The sequence below is a fragment of the Geotrypetes seraphini genome, chromosome 3 (genome assembly GCF_902459505.1).
Source record: "Geotrypetes seraphini chromosome 3, aGeoSer1.1, whole genome shotgun sequence".
NCBI classification, from domain to species: domain Eukaryota; kingdom Metazoa; phylum Chordata; class Amphibia; order Gymnophiona; family Dermophiidae; genus Geotrypetes; species Geotrypetes seraphini.
The window spans coordinates 183,745,494-183,763,366 of record NC_047086.1 but is presented as its reverse complement, the minus strand read 5'-3'; the positions used below and the strand labels follow the sequence as shown (position 1 = coordinate 183,763,366).

At 39.8% G+C, this 17,873-nt stretch overlaps 1 protein-coding gene across 1 annotated transcript; it reads left to right on the top strand.

Moving 5' to 3' along the window:
• Positions 1-13,616: 13,616 nt before the first annotated feature.
• Positions 13,617-14,369, top strand: LOC117357225 (olfactory receptor 1G1-like). The gene has a single exon (XM_033937597.1). It carries the CDS (start codon positions 13,617-13,619, stop codon positions 14,367-14,369), a length of 753 nt encoding a protein of 250 aa, XP_033793488.1.
• The last annotated feature ends 3,504 nt before the right edge of the window (positions 14,370-17,873 follow it).

Below are 17,873 nucleotides of genomic sequence, written 5' to 3'. Positions count from 1 at the left end.
GGTGATTAAATTTGCAAATAACACTAAACCATTCAAAGTTGTTAAAACATGTGGAGGGGCATAATAATAATAATAAAAAAATTCTAAGTCCCCTTTTGGCCTAGGCCCTTAAATGCTGAAAGTAGAAGCAAAGAAAATGTCCATTCTCAAAAAAAAAAAAAAAGAGTTGTTTTTTATTTGGGTTTTTTTTTTTTTAGAATGGCCTACCTCTATGTTCAGCTGTTTAAACGCCCAGACCACCACGATGTCTACAATTAAGACACATTACCAACCAAAAAACTGCCTAAGTCCCAAACGCCTAAAACCAGGCCTTTTAGGTGAAGGAGGAGTCAGTCCTTCGCCTAAAAGCTGGATATTATAACTGGGGTCTGTCAAAAACAACACTGGTTACAGAAACCACACACCCCAAGCAATGATCGCGGCAGGAGAGATAGTCAATCTCTCCTGCCACGATACACCATCCCCCTGACAAGATCAGGCAGGAGGAAGCCCAACAATCGGTTCGGGCAGGAGGGAGCCCAAGCCCTCCTGCCCCAGTGACCCGCCCCCCCAACGACATAGGCAGGAGGGATCCTAGGCCCTCCTGCCCCAGTGACCACCTCCCTGGCTCAATCCTGGCAGAAGAGAGTCCAAGCCCTCCTTCCCCAGCGACCCCTCCCTGACTCGATCTGAGCAGGAGGAAGCCCAACCCCTGCTGCACCAGCGACCCCTCCTGCCCTGGCAAAATCCCCACCTCCCTAATACCATTTGGGCAGGAGGGAGCTCAACTCCTCCTGCCCTGGTGAAACCTCCACCCCCCACCCCCCACCCCCACTAAGATATGGGCAGGAGCCCTTCTGCCCACGACCTCCACTGAGCCCCCAAATTCCAGTTGGCCCAAGCACCTAAGGCCCCTCCTGTAGGCAGGGTTTGAGGCACCTGGGCAAATTAGGCCCTAAGGCCTGCCATTCTGCGGATGGTGGGCCTGCCGGATGGATGGGCTTGGGACCCATCCATCCATCTAACTTTTTTAAGGTACAGCGATAGGTGTCGGAGGTGGGGGGTGTTGTCGCGGGGTCAGTGGCTGGTGTTGCCATTTTGTCTAATGGTCAGATGAAGGAAAGAGCTAGCGGCTTGTGTCCATTTGAGAAAATGAAACTTTCAAGTTAATACTCCTCCTGAAGAAGCCCCCGGGGGAATAGGAGAATGCACTAATTAGCACTTTTGCTCGTTTTGCACACATTTAATTATTTTATCACATGTATTAAGCAAGTCTGCGGAGCTACACAATATGATCGTCCACGCCAGGAAAAGATAAGTGCTTGATTTATCATTATCAAAGAAAAGTACAATAACAACATATAAGCACAGGCTGGATGTTCAAATTTTAGAGCTCTGATATATAACATGGGATGATGGTCCTGGAATGATCTCATTGTGGCTCTCTGCAGGAGATATTAGACTGTGCACTTATTTATTTATTTATCTATTATAGTATGAAATAATTTTAACATACATTTACATCATGCATAGAGAAATATAACTAATTTATTGAACTTTTGAAAAATTTGAAAAAATTTGAAAAATTGAAACAAAGAAGCTGGTAATCAACTTGGAGTAGTTATTTTGTATGTTAACATGTAACTCGCCCTGGATAAGGGCGGGCGAGAAATAAACAAACAAACAAACAAAAGCTAATGAGAGATTTTACGCTTTGTACCAAGTGAAAATGTACTTCACTCAGTATGGAAAGAATAATTGTCTAGGTGCTATACTGGGGGCATAAGCCACATTGTCGGGGCTGTAATGCTAAGGTATTTTTTGATATACTGACTGAGCTGCAGATAGACTGTCTTTTCTGTGATTTTGAAAAGAAAACACAAGTTTGATACTGGTTTGTAGTAACATAACATAACATAGCATAACTTTATTCTTCTATACTGCCACAACCAAACGATTTCTAGGTAGTTTACACAGAAGAAGGCTGGACAATCAGCGAAATACAAAAGGTTAAAAATACAATTAGCTTTGAAGGTGAGACCGGGAGGCCAGGGGGGAAGAAGGAGGATGCTAGAGATAAGGGGGAAACATACTAGCCTTCGGGGGGGCCCCCTAAAACCACAGAGCCGAGGGTACCCACCGCTGGCACCCATGCAGCATTTCCCGACTGACCCTCCCCTCTCGCACCTTAAAGCAGGAGCAGCAGCAAAGTGGACAGCTAGCAAGAGGCAGTGCTTAGAATAGGCTGTTCGCTGCCAGAGCGCTGCCGGTCCTGCTTTAGGAGGCCCAAAGGTACGGAGAGGAGGGTTGGTCACCGAATTGGTGAGCCCAGTTTTTTTTAGAAAACGAATTGGTTAGAATCGATTCACCAAAGTGAATTGATGAATCGATTCAAATCGGTGAATCAGGCAGCACTATGATGGTGCCATACCGGGTAGGCAAGTCAACTGGCAGATGCCTCTCTTCCTCAGTGTGCTGCAGCACACTTGGAATCTCAGGAGACACACTAGTGTGATGCGTCACACAGTTTGCGATCAGGGCAGGATTAACCAATAGGACAAGTAGGCAGGTGCCTAGGGCCCCAAATGGTCAGGGGGGCCCGATGAAGGAGGGCATCAACATTGTTTTTTCCAAACGGCGATGTCCCCCCCCCCCCACGATCGGCAATGCGGGCCCCATCCCGATCAGCAATGCCGCCCCCCCCCCATCAACGGAAAGTTAGACAAGCAAGCAACGCAGGTAAGAAAGGCAACGGGAACTGTAATTGTGCAAGCGGTGCTGATTGCCCAAAGCTTCCCTCTGACGCAGCTTCCTGTTTTTGCCTGGATGCATGGTGGGGTGGGGCAGGGGGCCCAGTGTACTTGTGTGCCTAGGGGCCCTCAATGAATTCATCCTGCCCTGTTTGCGATACATTGCTCTAGGGGAAGGGCTGCTATCATGTAAGATAAAAATGCTCAGGTGCATCCTAGTGGTCTCCTCATCCAAAAGAGTCACCATACAAACAAAATATCATCTACTTTAAACAAAGTGTCTGGAATAGAAGAAGCATGTGGTGTTCATAGGATATGATCACAATTAGAATAGTTTTATAATGAGTTCTAAGAAGGGTAGTTCCATTGTTGCAGAATATGAAGTTTGTAATATACTGGACTTTCAGGGTTCATGTAGAAATTCTGTCCATTCCAGTTTAGAACTCAGGCCACTCCCATACAGAAGAATTTGTTGAATGACTATCTATTTTAATGCAAGCCCAACCGAAGTAGAAAAACAATGGTCCAACTGTCTGCAGTGAAAAACAATCCAAATGGGTCCCTTGCCTGGTAAAAGGTTTTTAATCTAATGTTTTATTCGTTATAAATAAAGGCTGCCTGCATCGTGTACAAAGTCTGCAGTTTTTTGTTTTGTTTGCTATCTATTTTAATGCTAATTTAAATGTGTGTGATGGTGGTGGGGGGGAGGGGTTTGATGTGCAAAAATGTAATTGTGATTTGTCACCCCAAATACATTTGTCTAGAGACACCACTGTCAATTTATTAGGGTCAGAAAACTACACCAGCTGGACATGGATTCCAACAAAAACCCTAATTGAGAGCCACATGGAGAAAGCAACTGATGTTGCTAAAGAAAGGATGATGACTCAGCATTTTTCTTATTGTGCTGATGCATAGGCTTAGAGATACCCACCAGTAACTGATCTGGCAGAATCACAAAGCATCATTAGTGACCAGAACAGCCAGGGTAAATATGAAATGGTAAAGGATGACCCATTGTCACCTCAGGGAATGACTGCTGGTTGAAATATCATCAGGACAAAAGCTGTTCAAATCCTAAGAAATCAGTGGTTCTCCAACAAATAGAGGAGTGGTCTCTGGCAGTTTCAGAGGTAAGCATATATTTTTATTTCTTTCTGACCAAATGAATTGTGATATATGTTTTGATTGTCAGTATTCTGTTGTAGATGAATGATGATGCATATAGAAATGCAAAAGAGTCACTGGTGGTCAATGTGTCTTGCCTGTGCTGCTACCAATATGTGCTCAAGAATGCCCAAAGTATATAGTGAGGACCTGATTCTCTAAAGGACGCTGATCTCAGCAGCCACCGATTGCTTATCACACATCTATGTCCTATAGTGAATTGCATCTTTTTTTTCTAACAGATACCTTAAATGTAGGCCAGCATTTTACAGGCTTACATTTAAGGCATCTGTCTCACACCTACGGAGACACATAGAGATGCTTACGGACGCCCAAGGCTACTTCCAGTGGAAATCATAGCCACACTGGCCTTAAGCATTGGTAGGCATGCTTTTCAAGGTGCGAGTCAGACACCTATATTGTAGGCGTCCGTCATGACATGGATTTTTTGTCAAAAATGTGCATCCAGAATGGCTGATAAGATGGTGGTAGGACGTCTACAATTGGGATGCCCTTTGGAGAAAAAGCCCTTGAGTTTGCAAATGGACCTCTAGAATACAAGGGTAACCCAGTATTGGCTCGTCAAGCATTTAGACACCTTACAGTTACGCCAGCTCCTAAATTTGGTAGGGGCATGTGCAACTTAGAGTATTCTATAAGTTATACACATAAAAGGATGTCCTTCCCATGTCCTATCCATGCTCCATCCCTGTGTGCACCTTCTTGCAAATACTGTATGCTCTATATAAGTTAAGGGGGTATTTGTAGAATAGTATAAGGCTTGCTTAATATGGATGATCAAAATTATAGATGATTGAATTTAAGTTAAAACTCAATACAGAAAAACCCCCAAATTCTTTTATGCTACTCTTTACAAGAAGAAAGACGAGTACATATTTGAATGGAATTTTGTACTCGATTAATTCTACTATAAGAATTCTAGGAATTATTTTAGATCAAAATCTCACAATGAATTTGAATACAGATGTTTTAGTAATGAAAAGTTTCTATATGTTCTGGAAATTAAGGACTATTAGATTATATTTTGATATTTCTTATTTTAGGCTGTTGGTACTTTGGATTATTGTAATATAGTTTACTTAGCAGGTTATCAGAAAAATCGTCATAGATTCCACATCATAAAAAAACACGGCAGTCTGATTAATTTTCAATCTGAAAAAAAATCAGGTCATGTCACACCTGATTACCAGAGACTACATTGGTTACCAGTCGAGGCCAGAGTCAAATTTTAGTTTGGTTATATATGCTATAAAGTCTTACATGGTTTAGCACCTGATTATCTTTTGGATCATTTTTTATTCATTAATTCACAACGCCCAAGACATAATTGTAATTTGTTTGCTTTTCTATCGGTAAAGGGCCGTTTATACAAAAGCTATTTTCAACTACTCCTATCTTTTCAGGCAGCTTCCTGTGGACATAAGGTGAAAGCACCGAAGCCATGCCACACTTATGCTCTGCCTCTAGCCACACCCACTTTTCAGCTAGGTGTGGGCAGGCACCGGCAAGCACCTCAATGTAGGCATCAATAGGTGCCTTGCCAAGTTCCATTTGGAACTCATAATTATTTTTTTTATATATTTTTTTAAAATTAGCTTTTAATGGCATGGTAATACCAATTAAGCCAATTAAACAATTTTGAGTTCCATGAGGAACTTGGCTCGGTGTCGCAGATCTAGGCACCACTTATAGAATCAGGACCAAAATGTATTATGCTAATGCAATAATGTAAATAAAAAAAATTTAAATAACCTGTAAACTGTATATTATGGATATTAGTATTAGGTCCCTAGTACCAAACTTATATTGATAAACCTTGCACTGCAACTATGGCAAATTGCTGCCTGTACACTGTACTGTATATTATGTATGTTAACCTGCACCCGTTCTGAGCTTTTTAGGGAGGACGGGATAGAAAATGAAATAAATTAATTAAAAAATGTATAATCTTTCCTTTGTTTTTTGCTATGTTTTATTTCAATCTATTAGTTTGGAGAGAGAAATTCTGCATGGATTTTGCCTTTGAAAATGGATTTATATGAATAATGTCCCCTCAAGCCTGCATGTCCTACAAGATTCCCTGCAAAATTATTCTAAATCCAAAAACTTTAATTGCCTATCCTCTGAGTTTCCACAACTATGAAGTTCCCAGAGTCCCTGCCATCAGGTCCCGTAAGCATTTGTAGTCTTTTTAAAGGAGCAGAACACGACCTCTGTCTTGTTGAGGAAGAAGTTGCTGTCTGTCCTACACATTGAACCAGTAAGTCAGCCCCAGAAATGGGGCATTATATTTTATGATTTTTTTGTTGAAAATTTGAATGTCTTATATATTTTATTCATGAATTAGGAATCCATTTCTGGCATTAAAAAAAAATCAGTGATGAACAATCTCAGACATCATGCATAAAATTTCCTGGGAAAGAAATGATCTGTACAATAGATTATGGCAAAAAAAAACATTATCTGGAATGTTCAATGCTTTTGTAATTAGGATTATTTATTCATAATTGCATTTCATTTCTATAAGTTAAATGACTGAAATACTGCAGCATTTGTAGTAGGGAAAGAAATATCTATCTTAGGTTAAACAAAATCCCATATTACTAATTGTAATCTCTTTTAGTAGATCCAATATTTATGGGACTTTTGGAAAGGAAGACTGTCTTTTATTGTATAAGGCAAGTGTTGTAGGTAAGAAATGTGCGTTACATCACTGGCTTTCAGATGCCCTGCCTTTTCATTGGCAGTGGAGAGATACTTTTCACAATTTTATGGTGTTAGAGGCTTGTGAGGCCCGCTAAACATAAGAATGTTACATAAGAATAGCCTTATTGGGACAGAACAATGGTCCATTTAGCCCAGTAGCCTGTCATCACTATTACCTGGCAGATCCCCAAATAGTAGCCACATTCTAGGCTACCAATCCAAGGCAAGCACTGGCTACCCCCATGTCTGTCTCAATTACAGACTATGGACTTTACTTCCAGGAAATTGTCCAAACCTTTATTAAAACCAACTTTGTTAACTGCCCTTACCATAATCTCTGGCAAAGCGTTTCAGAGGTCATCTATTCTCTGAGTGAACAAAATATATCCCCCTATTGATTTTTAAAGTATTTCCATATAACTTCAAGTGTTCCACAGACTGAGAGGCGGAAGAAACTATTTTGGCAGGTTTGGGAGCCCTGTATACATTATAAGCCTTGTCATCGGGGGTGAGAAGTTTGGTACTTAATGTTTTATAAAACTATCTTATAGATCATCCACACATAGATTATTTAGTCTCACAGTTGCGGAGGGTGGGGGAAGTTTAGGGGCTGCTTTTAACTCCTAATTCCCACTCAATTGTGAAGTACCTTTGTCTGTTTTATCATTCCCTCTGTGAGAAATTCCCTAAAATTGAAGCCTCAGAACCCCACTGTCTTCTTAAATATATGGTAGACAGCAAAAAGGGGTCATCACTGGCATAAAATACCTCCTTCCGTTCAGTGGCTGGACAATTAACAATAGCTTTGTGCAATGCAAACAAGTATAGAGCAAAACTATGGCATATGGAAAGCAAAAAAAGAAATGCTTTTCTGTGGTAGGCAGTCTATCTTACTGACCAACATTTACCAATTAGAGCTGCCTCAAGGTGTGGAATAAAAGGTCCATCCTGAAAACAGCATCAAACCCTCATTAGCAGCCACAAATGTGGATTTGAATCATTGCTTTTATTAAGCAACATTCTTTAAAAAAAAATTGCACACAACAGTGCTGAAAAATAAATACAGCAATATACTGTACGGTATCACACAACCACAGTAAGTAATTAGGGCCCCTTTTACAAAGCTACAGCAGTGATTCTCCTGTGAAAAATGTACCAAAGCCCTTAGGAATTGAATGGGCTTTGGTGCATTAGCCACACTATTGGGCTTTCTAAAATGGGGCCTATTATGCTCACTATTAGATCAAAATGGTTCAGAGGTAATGTAGGATGCTACAGCGTAGACTAGGAAACAGCTTTACATAAATACAGTAAATAAGAACATAAAAAACATAAAAATTGCCATACTGGGACAGACTGAAAGTCTATCAAGCCCATCATCCTGTTTCCAACAGTGGCTAACCCAGGTTCCAAGTACCTAGCTAGATCCCAAGTAGTAAAACAGATTTTATGCTGTTTATCCTAGAAATAAGCAGTGGATTTCTCAAACCCATCTGAATAATAGCCTATGGATTTCTCTCTTAGGAAACTATCCAAACTTTTTTAAAACCCCGCTAAGCTAACTGATTTCACCACATTTTCCAGCAACGGATTCCAGAGTTTAATTACATGTTGTGTGAAGAAATATTGTCTCCAGCTTGTTTTAAATTTACTAGTTAGTAACTTCATCGCATGCGCCCCTAGTCCTAGTATTTTTGGAAAGGGTAAACAAGCGATTCACATCTACTCTTTCCACTGCACTCAGTATTTTATAGACCTCTATCTTATTACCCCTGAGCCATCTCTTCTCCAAGCTGAAGCGCTCTAGCCACTTTAGCCTTTCCTCATAGGGAAGTCATCCCATCCCTTTTAGCATTTTCATTGCTTTTCTCTGTATCTTTTCTAATTCTGCTATATCTTTTTTGAGATATGGCGAGCAGAACTGCACACAGTACTCGGGGTGTGGCTGTACCATAGAGCAATACAAGGGCATTATAACATTTTCATCTTTGTTTTCCATTCCTTTCCTGATAATTCCTAACATTCTATTTGCTTTCTTAGCTGCTGCTGCACATTGAGCTGAGGGTTTCAACATATCCTTAACAATGACACCTAGATCCTTTTCCTGGATAGATCCTTTTCCTGGATAGTGACTCCTAACATAGAACCCAGGTGTACAGTATACTGTGCTGTATCACTCAAGGTGAACTTCTGTCAGATCAACGACTGGAGAGGGAGAGGCTTACAGCTCCAGAATGGCAAAAGAAGACAAAGACATTGATGCTGGTAGGTCGACCTCAGCCTGGTGAGACTCTGGTGCATGAATTGAGGCTAACAGGTCGACTTCTGACTCAACCTTTGGAGGGGGCAGGCATATAGCACTGGTAGATCGATGTCACCACTGGTAGATCGACTTCAGCCTGATCAACCTCTGGAACGTGAGTCTCGTGATTTGTTGACTGAAAAGACTGTATCAGCCTTGTCTACTTGGCTTTCCTTCTCAAGTTCTTAAATGTCTCAGTGTAAGGGGAAAAAGCAGAGCTTGTCAGACGCTTGAATTTTAGACTGTGTTCCAGCACGGGATCAATTTCTTCCATGTTACTGAACATTTTTTCCAATGCTGATGTCCACCCTGCTATTTTTGCTGACATGAGATGGATGATTTTTGGAATGTTTGATGCATCTCCATCATCACTCTCTCTGACGTCATGTTGTGCCATCTTGTCTAGGTCTTCATTGCTGGGATCTATATTGCTCTCTTCTAAAATTTCTTCCACATCTTTACAGGTCATGGCCTCAAAGCCTTGTCCACTGATTTTTTTTCAAGCACAACGCATGATGGTTTCCTCGTTTCTATTCATGTTTTTTGCAACACATTCAACACCTTCAAATGTGTAGCTCAGTGGGAAGATGTGACTCACTGGTAGAGCTGCTGCCTCTGCACCCAGGGGTTGTGAGATCAAATCCCAGTGCTGCCCCTTAGGACCCTGGGGAAGTCAATCCTCCACTTGTTTGTAACATACCAGTATAGCTTGTCAGCTTTGAATACCAAAGCCATTAAAAGGCAGTTTACAAATCCCCATTCCTTTTCCCTTATTATAGTCTGGCTAAGTTTTTTTCCAACAATTGTTCAAAATAGTCTGTGTGATATCATCCCAGGCTATGCCAACATTGTCTATTACATTGCGTATTGTCACTTTCTTCCAGCAGTCAAACATGGTGGTTTCCTGGTCATCATTTAAGGCTTCACAGTCCTTGCTTTACAGCTCTCGTATGTAGTGGCCCTTGAAAGCCTTTATTATTCCCTGTCAAAGGGTTGGATGAGGGATACTATGTTAGGAGGCATGAAGAGATCTTTTTTTTTTTGTAATCATTTTTATTAGAAAGGGTACAACCGGATAACAGGAACAACAATAATAAGAGAGCTTTAATGTCAGGGTGTGCATTTTCCAGGTCTATGAGCATTGGGAGCAGTGCAGAGCATTCAGCGTGGCTCCCTGTACTAATAACCACTATTGAGGTGTGTGGGGGAGGAGGGGGGTGGTGAGTAAGCAAGCCAAGTACATACTGCGCTATTCAACTCAGACAAAGAAAGTGGTGAGTGTTAGAACTGTCATAATGTCAAAATGGCAATAAATCAAACAGCTGCACTGATCTAGAAATTCGCAGGTAGAGAAGGACACCAAGAAAGCTTTTGTTTTGTGTTTTCTGGGTTTTTCATGTGGAAATTAATGTTGTTAAATGTCCTCCAGATTATATACAGTACTAAAATGAGCGCTCAGATTTGGGCACAGATTGCTAATCCGCTTGTAAACTAATTAGTTAATGAGGCATTAAAAATCAACTGTTGTTACTCATTTGGAGTTGCATGTGGATCTGCCCTATGTCCTATTCTGTAATAGGTGTGCCTACATTTCAAAAGGGGGTACGGCCAGAAACTACGCACAATGTTATAGAACACCTGAATTTATGTGCCTCACTGCCATCAGTTGAGCATGGACATTTATGCCAGCTTTTGGCAGGCATAAGTTCTTGCGCCCAAAGTGAGTTATGCTAATTGAGTAGAGAGTGTGGCACAGTGGTTAAAGCTACAGCCTCAGCACCCTGAAGTTGTGAGTTCAAATCCATGCTGCTCCTTGTGACCCTGAGCAAATCACTTAGTCCCTAAAGCAAGAGCGAAGATGAAAACGTGAGGCAGATTGGAAACTTCCACAACAAATATTGACCTCACTGCTTTGAAATTTGATTGTAGAAAGGCTTTATAACTTCTATCAATGTTCTGTAAATATTTGTTCAAGCCTTCAGTATGATGATAGAAAAGATGCTTATTGAATCAACTTAATAGCTTACTGTTATGTTAGATTAATATCCAATAAAGAAAAACAGCAGCTTATAAGTCTTTTACTTATCCTTTAATGCAGTATCTCAAGCTGCTGTTTTCTTTATTGGATATTAATCTAACATAACAGTATGCTATTAAGTTGATTCTGCTACCATCATATTGAAGGCTTGAACGAATATTTACAGAACATTGATAGAAATTGTGAAGCCTTTCTACAATCAAATTTCAAAGCAGTGAGGTCAATATTTGTTGTGCAAATCACTTAGTCCCCCAATACAGATATATTAGGTAGATTGTGAGCCCACTGAGACAAAGAGGGAAAATGCTTAAGTACCTCAATAAATTCATATAAACTGTTCTGAGCTGCCCTGGGAGAATGGTCTAGAACAGTGGTTCCCAACCCTGTCCTGGAGGACCACCAGGCCAATCGGGTTTTCAGCATAGCCCTAATGAATATGCATGAGAGAGATTTGCATACAATGGAAGTGAGAGGCATGCAAATCTGCTCCATGCATATTCATTAGGACTATGCTGAAAACCCGATTGGCCTGGTGGTCCTCCAGGACAGGGTTGGGAACCACTGGTCTAGAAAACTGAATGAATAAATAAATAAATAACGTTCTGTAAAAATTCCACACAGAGCAATATTACATTAGAGCACATTATAATGGTGCTTAACTCTGGGGGTCATTTACCGAATCTGGTTGTTTGTATACCTTGCGCCTCATTCTATATATAGTGCCCAAAAAATTGGCACCAACTAGAATGGCACTTAGCACGATTCTACAAGGTAATGGCGGAATAAAAATCACTAATGTACTGTAATAACTTTATAGAATTGCGCTAAATGCCTGTGCATCGCTTAACTTCTAGGCACACCCATGCAGGCCAGCTAAAACAAGACCTAAAAGTTTTGTGTAGATCAGGTGTATTCTATAACACCCATGATTCACCCACACCCCTTTCCTGACCACATCCCCTTTTCAAATTTGTGCCCTAGAACTGGCGCATACTTTTTATAGAATTGCACTTTCCAAGTTGGGCGCTCAACTTTTAATTAGTGCCAATTATGGGCTGCTACTTGCCAATTATTAGCATCAACTAGACCAATTAATCAATTAAATTGTACAAGCAAATTGGCTGTGTGCACCAATTTGCATGCACAACTTAAGGCTCCATATACAGAATTTGGGGGATAGTGTGTGCTCTTTGCCCATGTGGCCAACATTTCACTCACCTAATTTGGTGGCACCTATGTCGGATACCTAACAATGCCTAAATCAACCACACCTATTCTCCACCCCAACCACACCTCGTTAGGCATTCTTAGGCATGGGAGAGTGCCTCCACTTAGGCGTCACTAGGCATCCTAAAGGATCGGCGCCAAACTCTTAAATTGTTTAATTTTTTTTATTATTATTTACTGAAAACCAGCCCAGTCAATTGCCATGCTGATTAAGCAAATTAAAAAAATGTTAGGCGTGGATCCTGAACATAGACGACGCTAAGTGGAGAAAGGAAGAGATAATGGTTACTGAAGACGAGCAGACTGGATGGGCCATTTGGCCTTTATCTGCTATCATGTTTCTATGTTTCTCTTTCAAACAACAAACCATCCATTGAGTACAGTAACTGCAAGGCTTAGTGATCAGTCTGATAGTCTAACAGATTGACAAATTGATCTGGTCTGTCTGACACATAGGAAGTAGATAGGCAGGTGATATGGTGCCAAAATGAGTAATTACGGTAATCCTATTTATTTATTTATTTAAAAAATTTCTAACCTTCTTAAACCTAAGCGGTTTACATAAAGACAAACATAATCTGCATGTAACTAACATATAGGTAAATAGATAACTATATCTAAAGCATTTACAATCAAGAGAATGCCTCCACAAATAAAGTTGTTTTCAGCAGTTTCTTAAATTTTTGAAGATCAGAAAGCAGCCTTAGCTGTCCTGTCAACTTATTCCATAACAATATGCCTGCAACTGATATTATAGATGCTCTCATATTAGCATAATGTACTTTTGCCAAGTCATCTATTGATAATAGAAACATTCCCTCTGATCTTAATAATCTAGGAGGCTGGTAAAGTTTCATCAATTGTGTCAAATACCAAAGGATGTTATAGCACATAACTTTAAAAGTCAGAACCAAAATCTTGAAGACAATGTTTGAACATACTTCCGCTGCATATCAAATGTGTGGCTGAATTTTGAATAACTTGCAAAGCTCTGCGCCGTGACAGCAAAATGCTTAAATGAAGTGCATTACAGTAATCTAAATTACTATCTGACAATGAATGTGAAACTAAGGTTGAAACTAGGGGAGTTAGAATGTACAGCAATGATCTCTATTTACATGTTTGCCTTATTTAATAAATCTACAGTATATTATTTTCATTAGACTTGCCTTGTGTACATCTTCTTAAACATCATAGAAAAAAGGAAGAAAAGAACAGAACTGGGAGCATGAAGAGGGTACACGCTTACCAGGCCGAAAATGAAAACAAGTCCTCAGTCACAGAATTCATTCTCCTGGGATTCTCGGATCATCCTCACCTGCAGCTTCTCATTTCTGTCATAGTTTTCCTGATCTTCCTGATCTCTGTTCTAGGAAATTTTATGTTTTTAATGTTAGTATGTGCTGACTCTCACCTGCAAAAACCCATGTATTTCTTCCTCAGTAACCTGTCCTTCCTCGACATCTGTAACACCTCTGTCACTCTCTCTACACTGCTGCACAGTCTATTGAGAGGGGAGACACTGATTTATTTTTCTCTGTGTATGGCACAGCTCTACCTTTTTCTTTCATTCACAAGTATAGAATTCTTTCTTCTCGCTGTCATGGCCTATGATCGTTATGTTGCAATCTGTAACCCTTTACGTTATGTGCTCATTATGAACAGGAGAATCTGTGTCTTTCTGGCATCTGCCTCTTGGATCACAGGTTTTATGGACAGTGTACCCCATGTATTTTTGATATCTCAGTTCTCTTTCTGTAAGGGCAATGAGATTAACCATTTCTACTGTGATTTCACAGTATTAACAAAACTCTCCTGTAGTAATATGCTCACTATTGAAATTGTAGTATTTACTGAGGGTGTGTTTTTGACAATTATTCCCTCTGTATTAACTCTGACATCATATGTCCGTATTATCTCTGCCATCCTGAAAATTCAGTCTGCAAAGGGAAGACGCAAAGCCTTCTCCACCTGCTCCTCCCATCTTACAGTTATTATTCTGTTTTATGGGACTCTGATGTTTGTCTACATGAGACCAGCTTCAATGTATTCACCAGACCAGGACAAACTGTTCTCACTATTGTACACAGCTCTAATTCCAATGTTAAACCCTATTATTTATAGTATGAGAAATGAAGAAGTGAAAAAATCATTGAGAAAAGTCATAGGTATGAACTGAACTATTATTTGGATTCTAATTAACATTATGGTTGATATCAGTGCAAATTGTTCATTTACCAAGTTTAGGAAACACATAATTTGCTAAGACAAATATTTTCTTAGAAGTATATGGATAGTACTGGGCTAATTAAATCACTAAATAGCCAAATACTTTAGCCAAAATTCAACAGGTGGGCACCACCTATTTTATAACAGAACTTAGTACTGCAAGGCTGTCGCTCGAGGTGGCAGTGACCATTTTGAGACCAGAGCCATGAGAGGTAAGTGGGAGTGGGCATTGCTGCTGCCCTTAGGACCCCCTAGACCATCATAGATACAAAAGATATGCTCAAGATGCCTACAGGAGTGGAGGAGGGCTTGCGTTTTGCTTTGAGGGGGTTAGGGAGTGAATGAGAGGTATCTTGGAGGTGATGAGAGTACCTGTTTCCCCTGATATGGGTCCCATTTAATATTTAACCAGTGCCTGCATACCTGTCTTAGGTGCGACCCATCTGAATATTGGTCCTGGATCTGTATATACTGTTCCCTCTAAGCTGAGCTGGAGTCCTTCATCTACAGTTCTACCAGTGAGAGGTGCTGTTTCATTATCACATTTTCAATAGTAAGACAGTCAAGCTCTGCAGGACTCTAGTGAACCTGCCTGTCTCTAGTACTTGAAAACACAACAGTAAAACACCATCTCCCTACTGAGAGCACTGTAGCTGAAGGATTCCCACTACGCTTAGAGGGAACAGTGCCTGTATAAGATATGGCAGTCAGCACATGCCAGGATGATCCTGGATATTCAATGTTAATTCCCTGGCATGGCTTAGCATTGAATAATCGGGTATAATTCTGTCTTTGGTGGCCAGCCTTTGAAAATTCATGTCTATCACCAGCTGAAAAGTGACCAATTTTGAAAAAATATACACTTTTTGCAAAAAGTACATAATAAAATGTCTGAGTGTACACTGATTCTGAAAGAGTGCATTCTGTCCCAGCAGTATACAGTACATAGGAATACACCATTGTGCATGTGCAAATCATGCATGTGTGCACACATTATTAGAAAAGGACCTTTATGAAAGAGTGCACACTACTGACAATAATGCCTCTGTGACAATAATAAACAAGAATTTACAAAGATCCGGCAATGATACAAAACAAAAATTTGGGAGTCTACATACCTCTGTCAGTTGCTCCTATATTCAGCACTGATTCCAGTGTTTTAACTAATCCAGTGACTGTGTCAGCTGACTATTAACCCTACTTTTTTTCTAGTTGTTGAGGATAAAATGAATGAGATTGCTATAGGTGTGTTTATATTGTCTACAATAATAAATTATTATTATGATTATTATTTCTTTCAAAGTGGTAATCTACTATCCTCATATAAATCAAAGGAGTTTTACTGTAGGACCCAACATGAGCAGTGTTTCAGTGTGGTACGTCTGCATCAGGAGTCTGCAAGTTTCAAGTTTTATTTTAGTTTGATGAATCGCTTATTTTGTTTTACTAAGCGAGATACAACATTAATTTTAAAAAAGCATATATTTAAACATATCGTTTAAAATTTAAAAGAATGGGTTAGACCGACAGACTTTCAGATAGGTGAAGAGGGACAGAACTACAATTCAATATTTTAAAGTACAGAAGAGAACCATAGAAGGAAAAAAACATTAGGGAGGGAAAAAAAGGAAACCTGAAAGAAACTAATGTAAAATTTGAACTTAATTTAAAGATTAAAAGCATCTTTAAAAAGGAAACTCTTTAAGTTAATTTTAAAATGACTCAAATGATTTTCCTCTCTTACATGCTGAGGTAAAGTGTTCCAAAGTTACGGAGCCATCACTGAAAACATAACGCATGATTCAAATATAATAAATGCAACAAGCAAATACTAACATAGAAAATTAAAATGAAGATAAAAATGAATCATTGATTATTTAAACATATAAATTGAACAAGTGGAGTTTATTAAAATTGACTGAAATTTTTAAACATTGATTGACGTGAAGAAATGAAATTCAATAAAGTGTGCTAAAGACTGTGCTAAATGTCTAAAAATTCTTAGGATGAACGAATAGATGTGACAATTAAAGAACAAATATGCCACAGTTGTCAGACAATAATAACCACTGAGCTATGGATGCTGTAAGTGCTCAATTGTGAAATTAAAGGAGGAAAAGTCAGCTGTGAAATGAAACATAGAAACACAGAAGATGACGGCAGAAAAGGGCTACAGCCCATCAAATCTGCCCACTCTGCTTACCCACCCCCTGTCTGTGCCCTAATGACCCAATTTCCTTATCTTGACCCTTGTAGGGATCTCATTTATTCTTAAAGTCTGGCACGCTGTCTGCCTCGATCACCTGCACTGGAAGCTTGTTCCAATGATCAACCACTCTCTCTGTGAAGAAATACTTTCTGGTGTCGCCATGAAATTTTCCGCCCCTGAGTTTGAGCGGGTGCCCTCTTGTGGCCGAGGGTCCCTTGAGAAAGAAAATATCATCTTCCACTTCGACACGTCCCGTGAGATACTTAAATGTTTCAATCATGTCTCCCCTCTCCCTACGTTCCTCGAGAGTGTAGAACTGCAATTTGTTCAGTCTCTCTTCGTACGAGAGACCCTTGAGCCCCGAGATCATCCTGGTGGCCGTCCGCTGAACCGATTCAATTCTGCGCACATCTTTACTGTAATGTGGCCTCCAGAATTGCACACAGTACTCCAGATGAGGTCTCACCATGGCCCTGTACAACGGCATTATGACTTCAGGCTTTCGGCTGAAGAGACAAGCTCCTGTGATAACATTTATTACCACAATTCACTAATAATTCAAAGCTTCTGTTAGAATATCACCGTACTAAATACTCCACAAGTCAAAAATAACTAAGGAAAACAAAAAATAAAAATATATACATATCAAACAGATACATTTAAAGTGTCGATAAAGTGTTCAGATCACCAACCTAAACTGCTTATAAGTACAAATAATCGTACTAGTGCAAGTTGTCTGAAGGTCCCACGCACTGCCCTCTGAACTGCAGTTTAAACTATAGTGATAGTAATTCAGCAAAAACTGGTATAGTTGTCACTTATCTTAAACAAGTATAACTTCTTGAAGAAAGGACGGTGTCACCACAGCTTCTTGCGCTCATACAGACATCCAACTCCAGTCACCCCAAATGAACAAATGTGTTTAAAACCGCATAAGCAACATTTATTGCACCATGCTGTGTCTAATGCGAGACTTTGAGGAGAAAACAATATATGACACAAGGTGTTAAAGATGAATCATTGATCCTTATCGTCCAATAGTTACAAATGTGTGAATGACCAAATATGAACTCCTTCGGTAAACAAAACCTGAGCATTTAAACTTAATCAAGTTTAAATGTATTTAAACTTAATCAAGTTTAAATGCATTTAAACTTGATTAAAAGTCATTATCAAAGCTACAATATGAAAGATGTTTATCAACAAGAAAATAAGTACAGATAGCAGCAAGCGATGATGTTCATA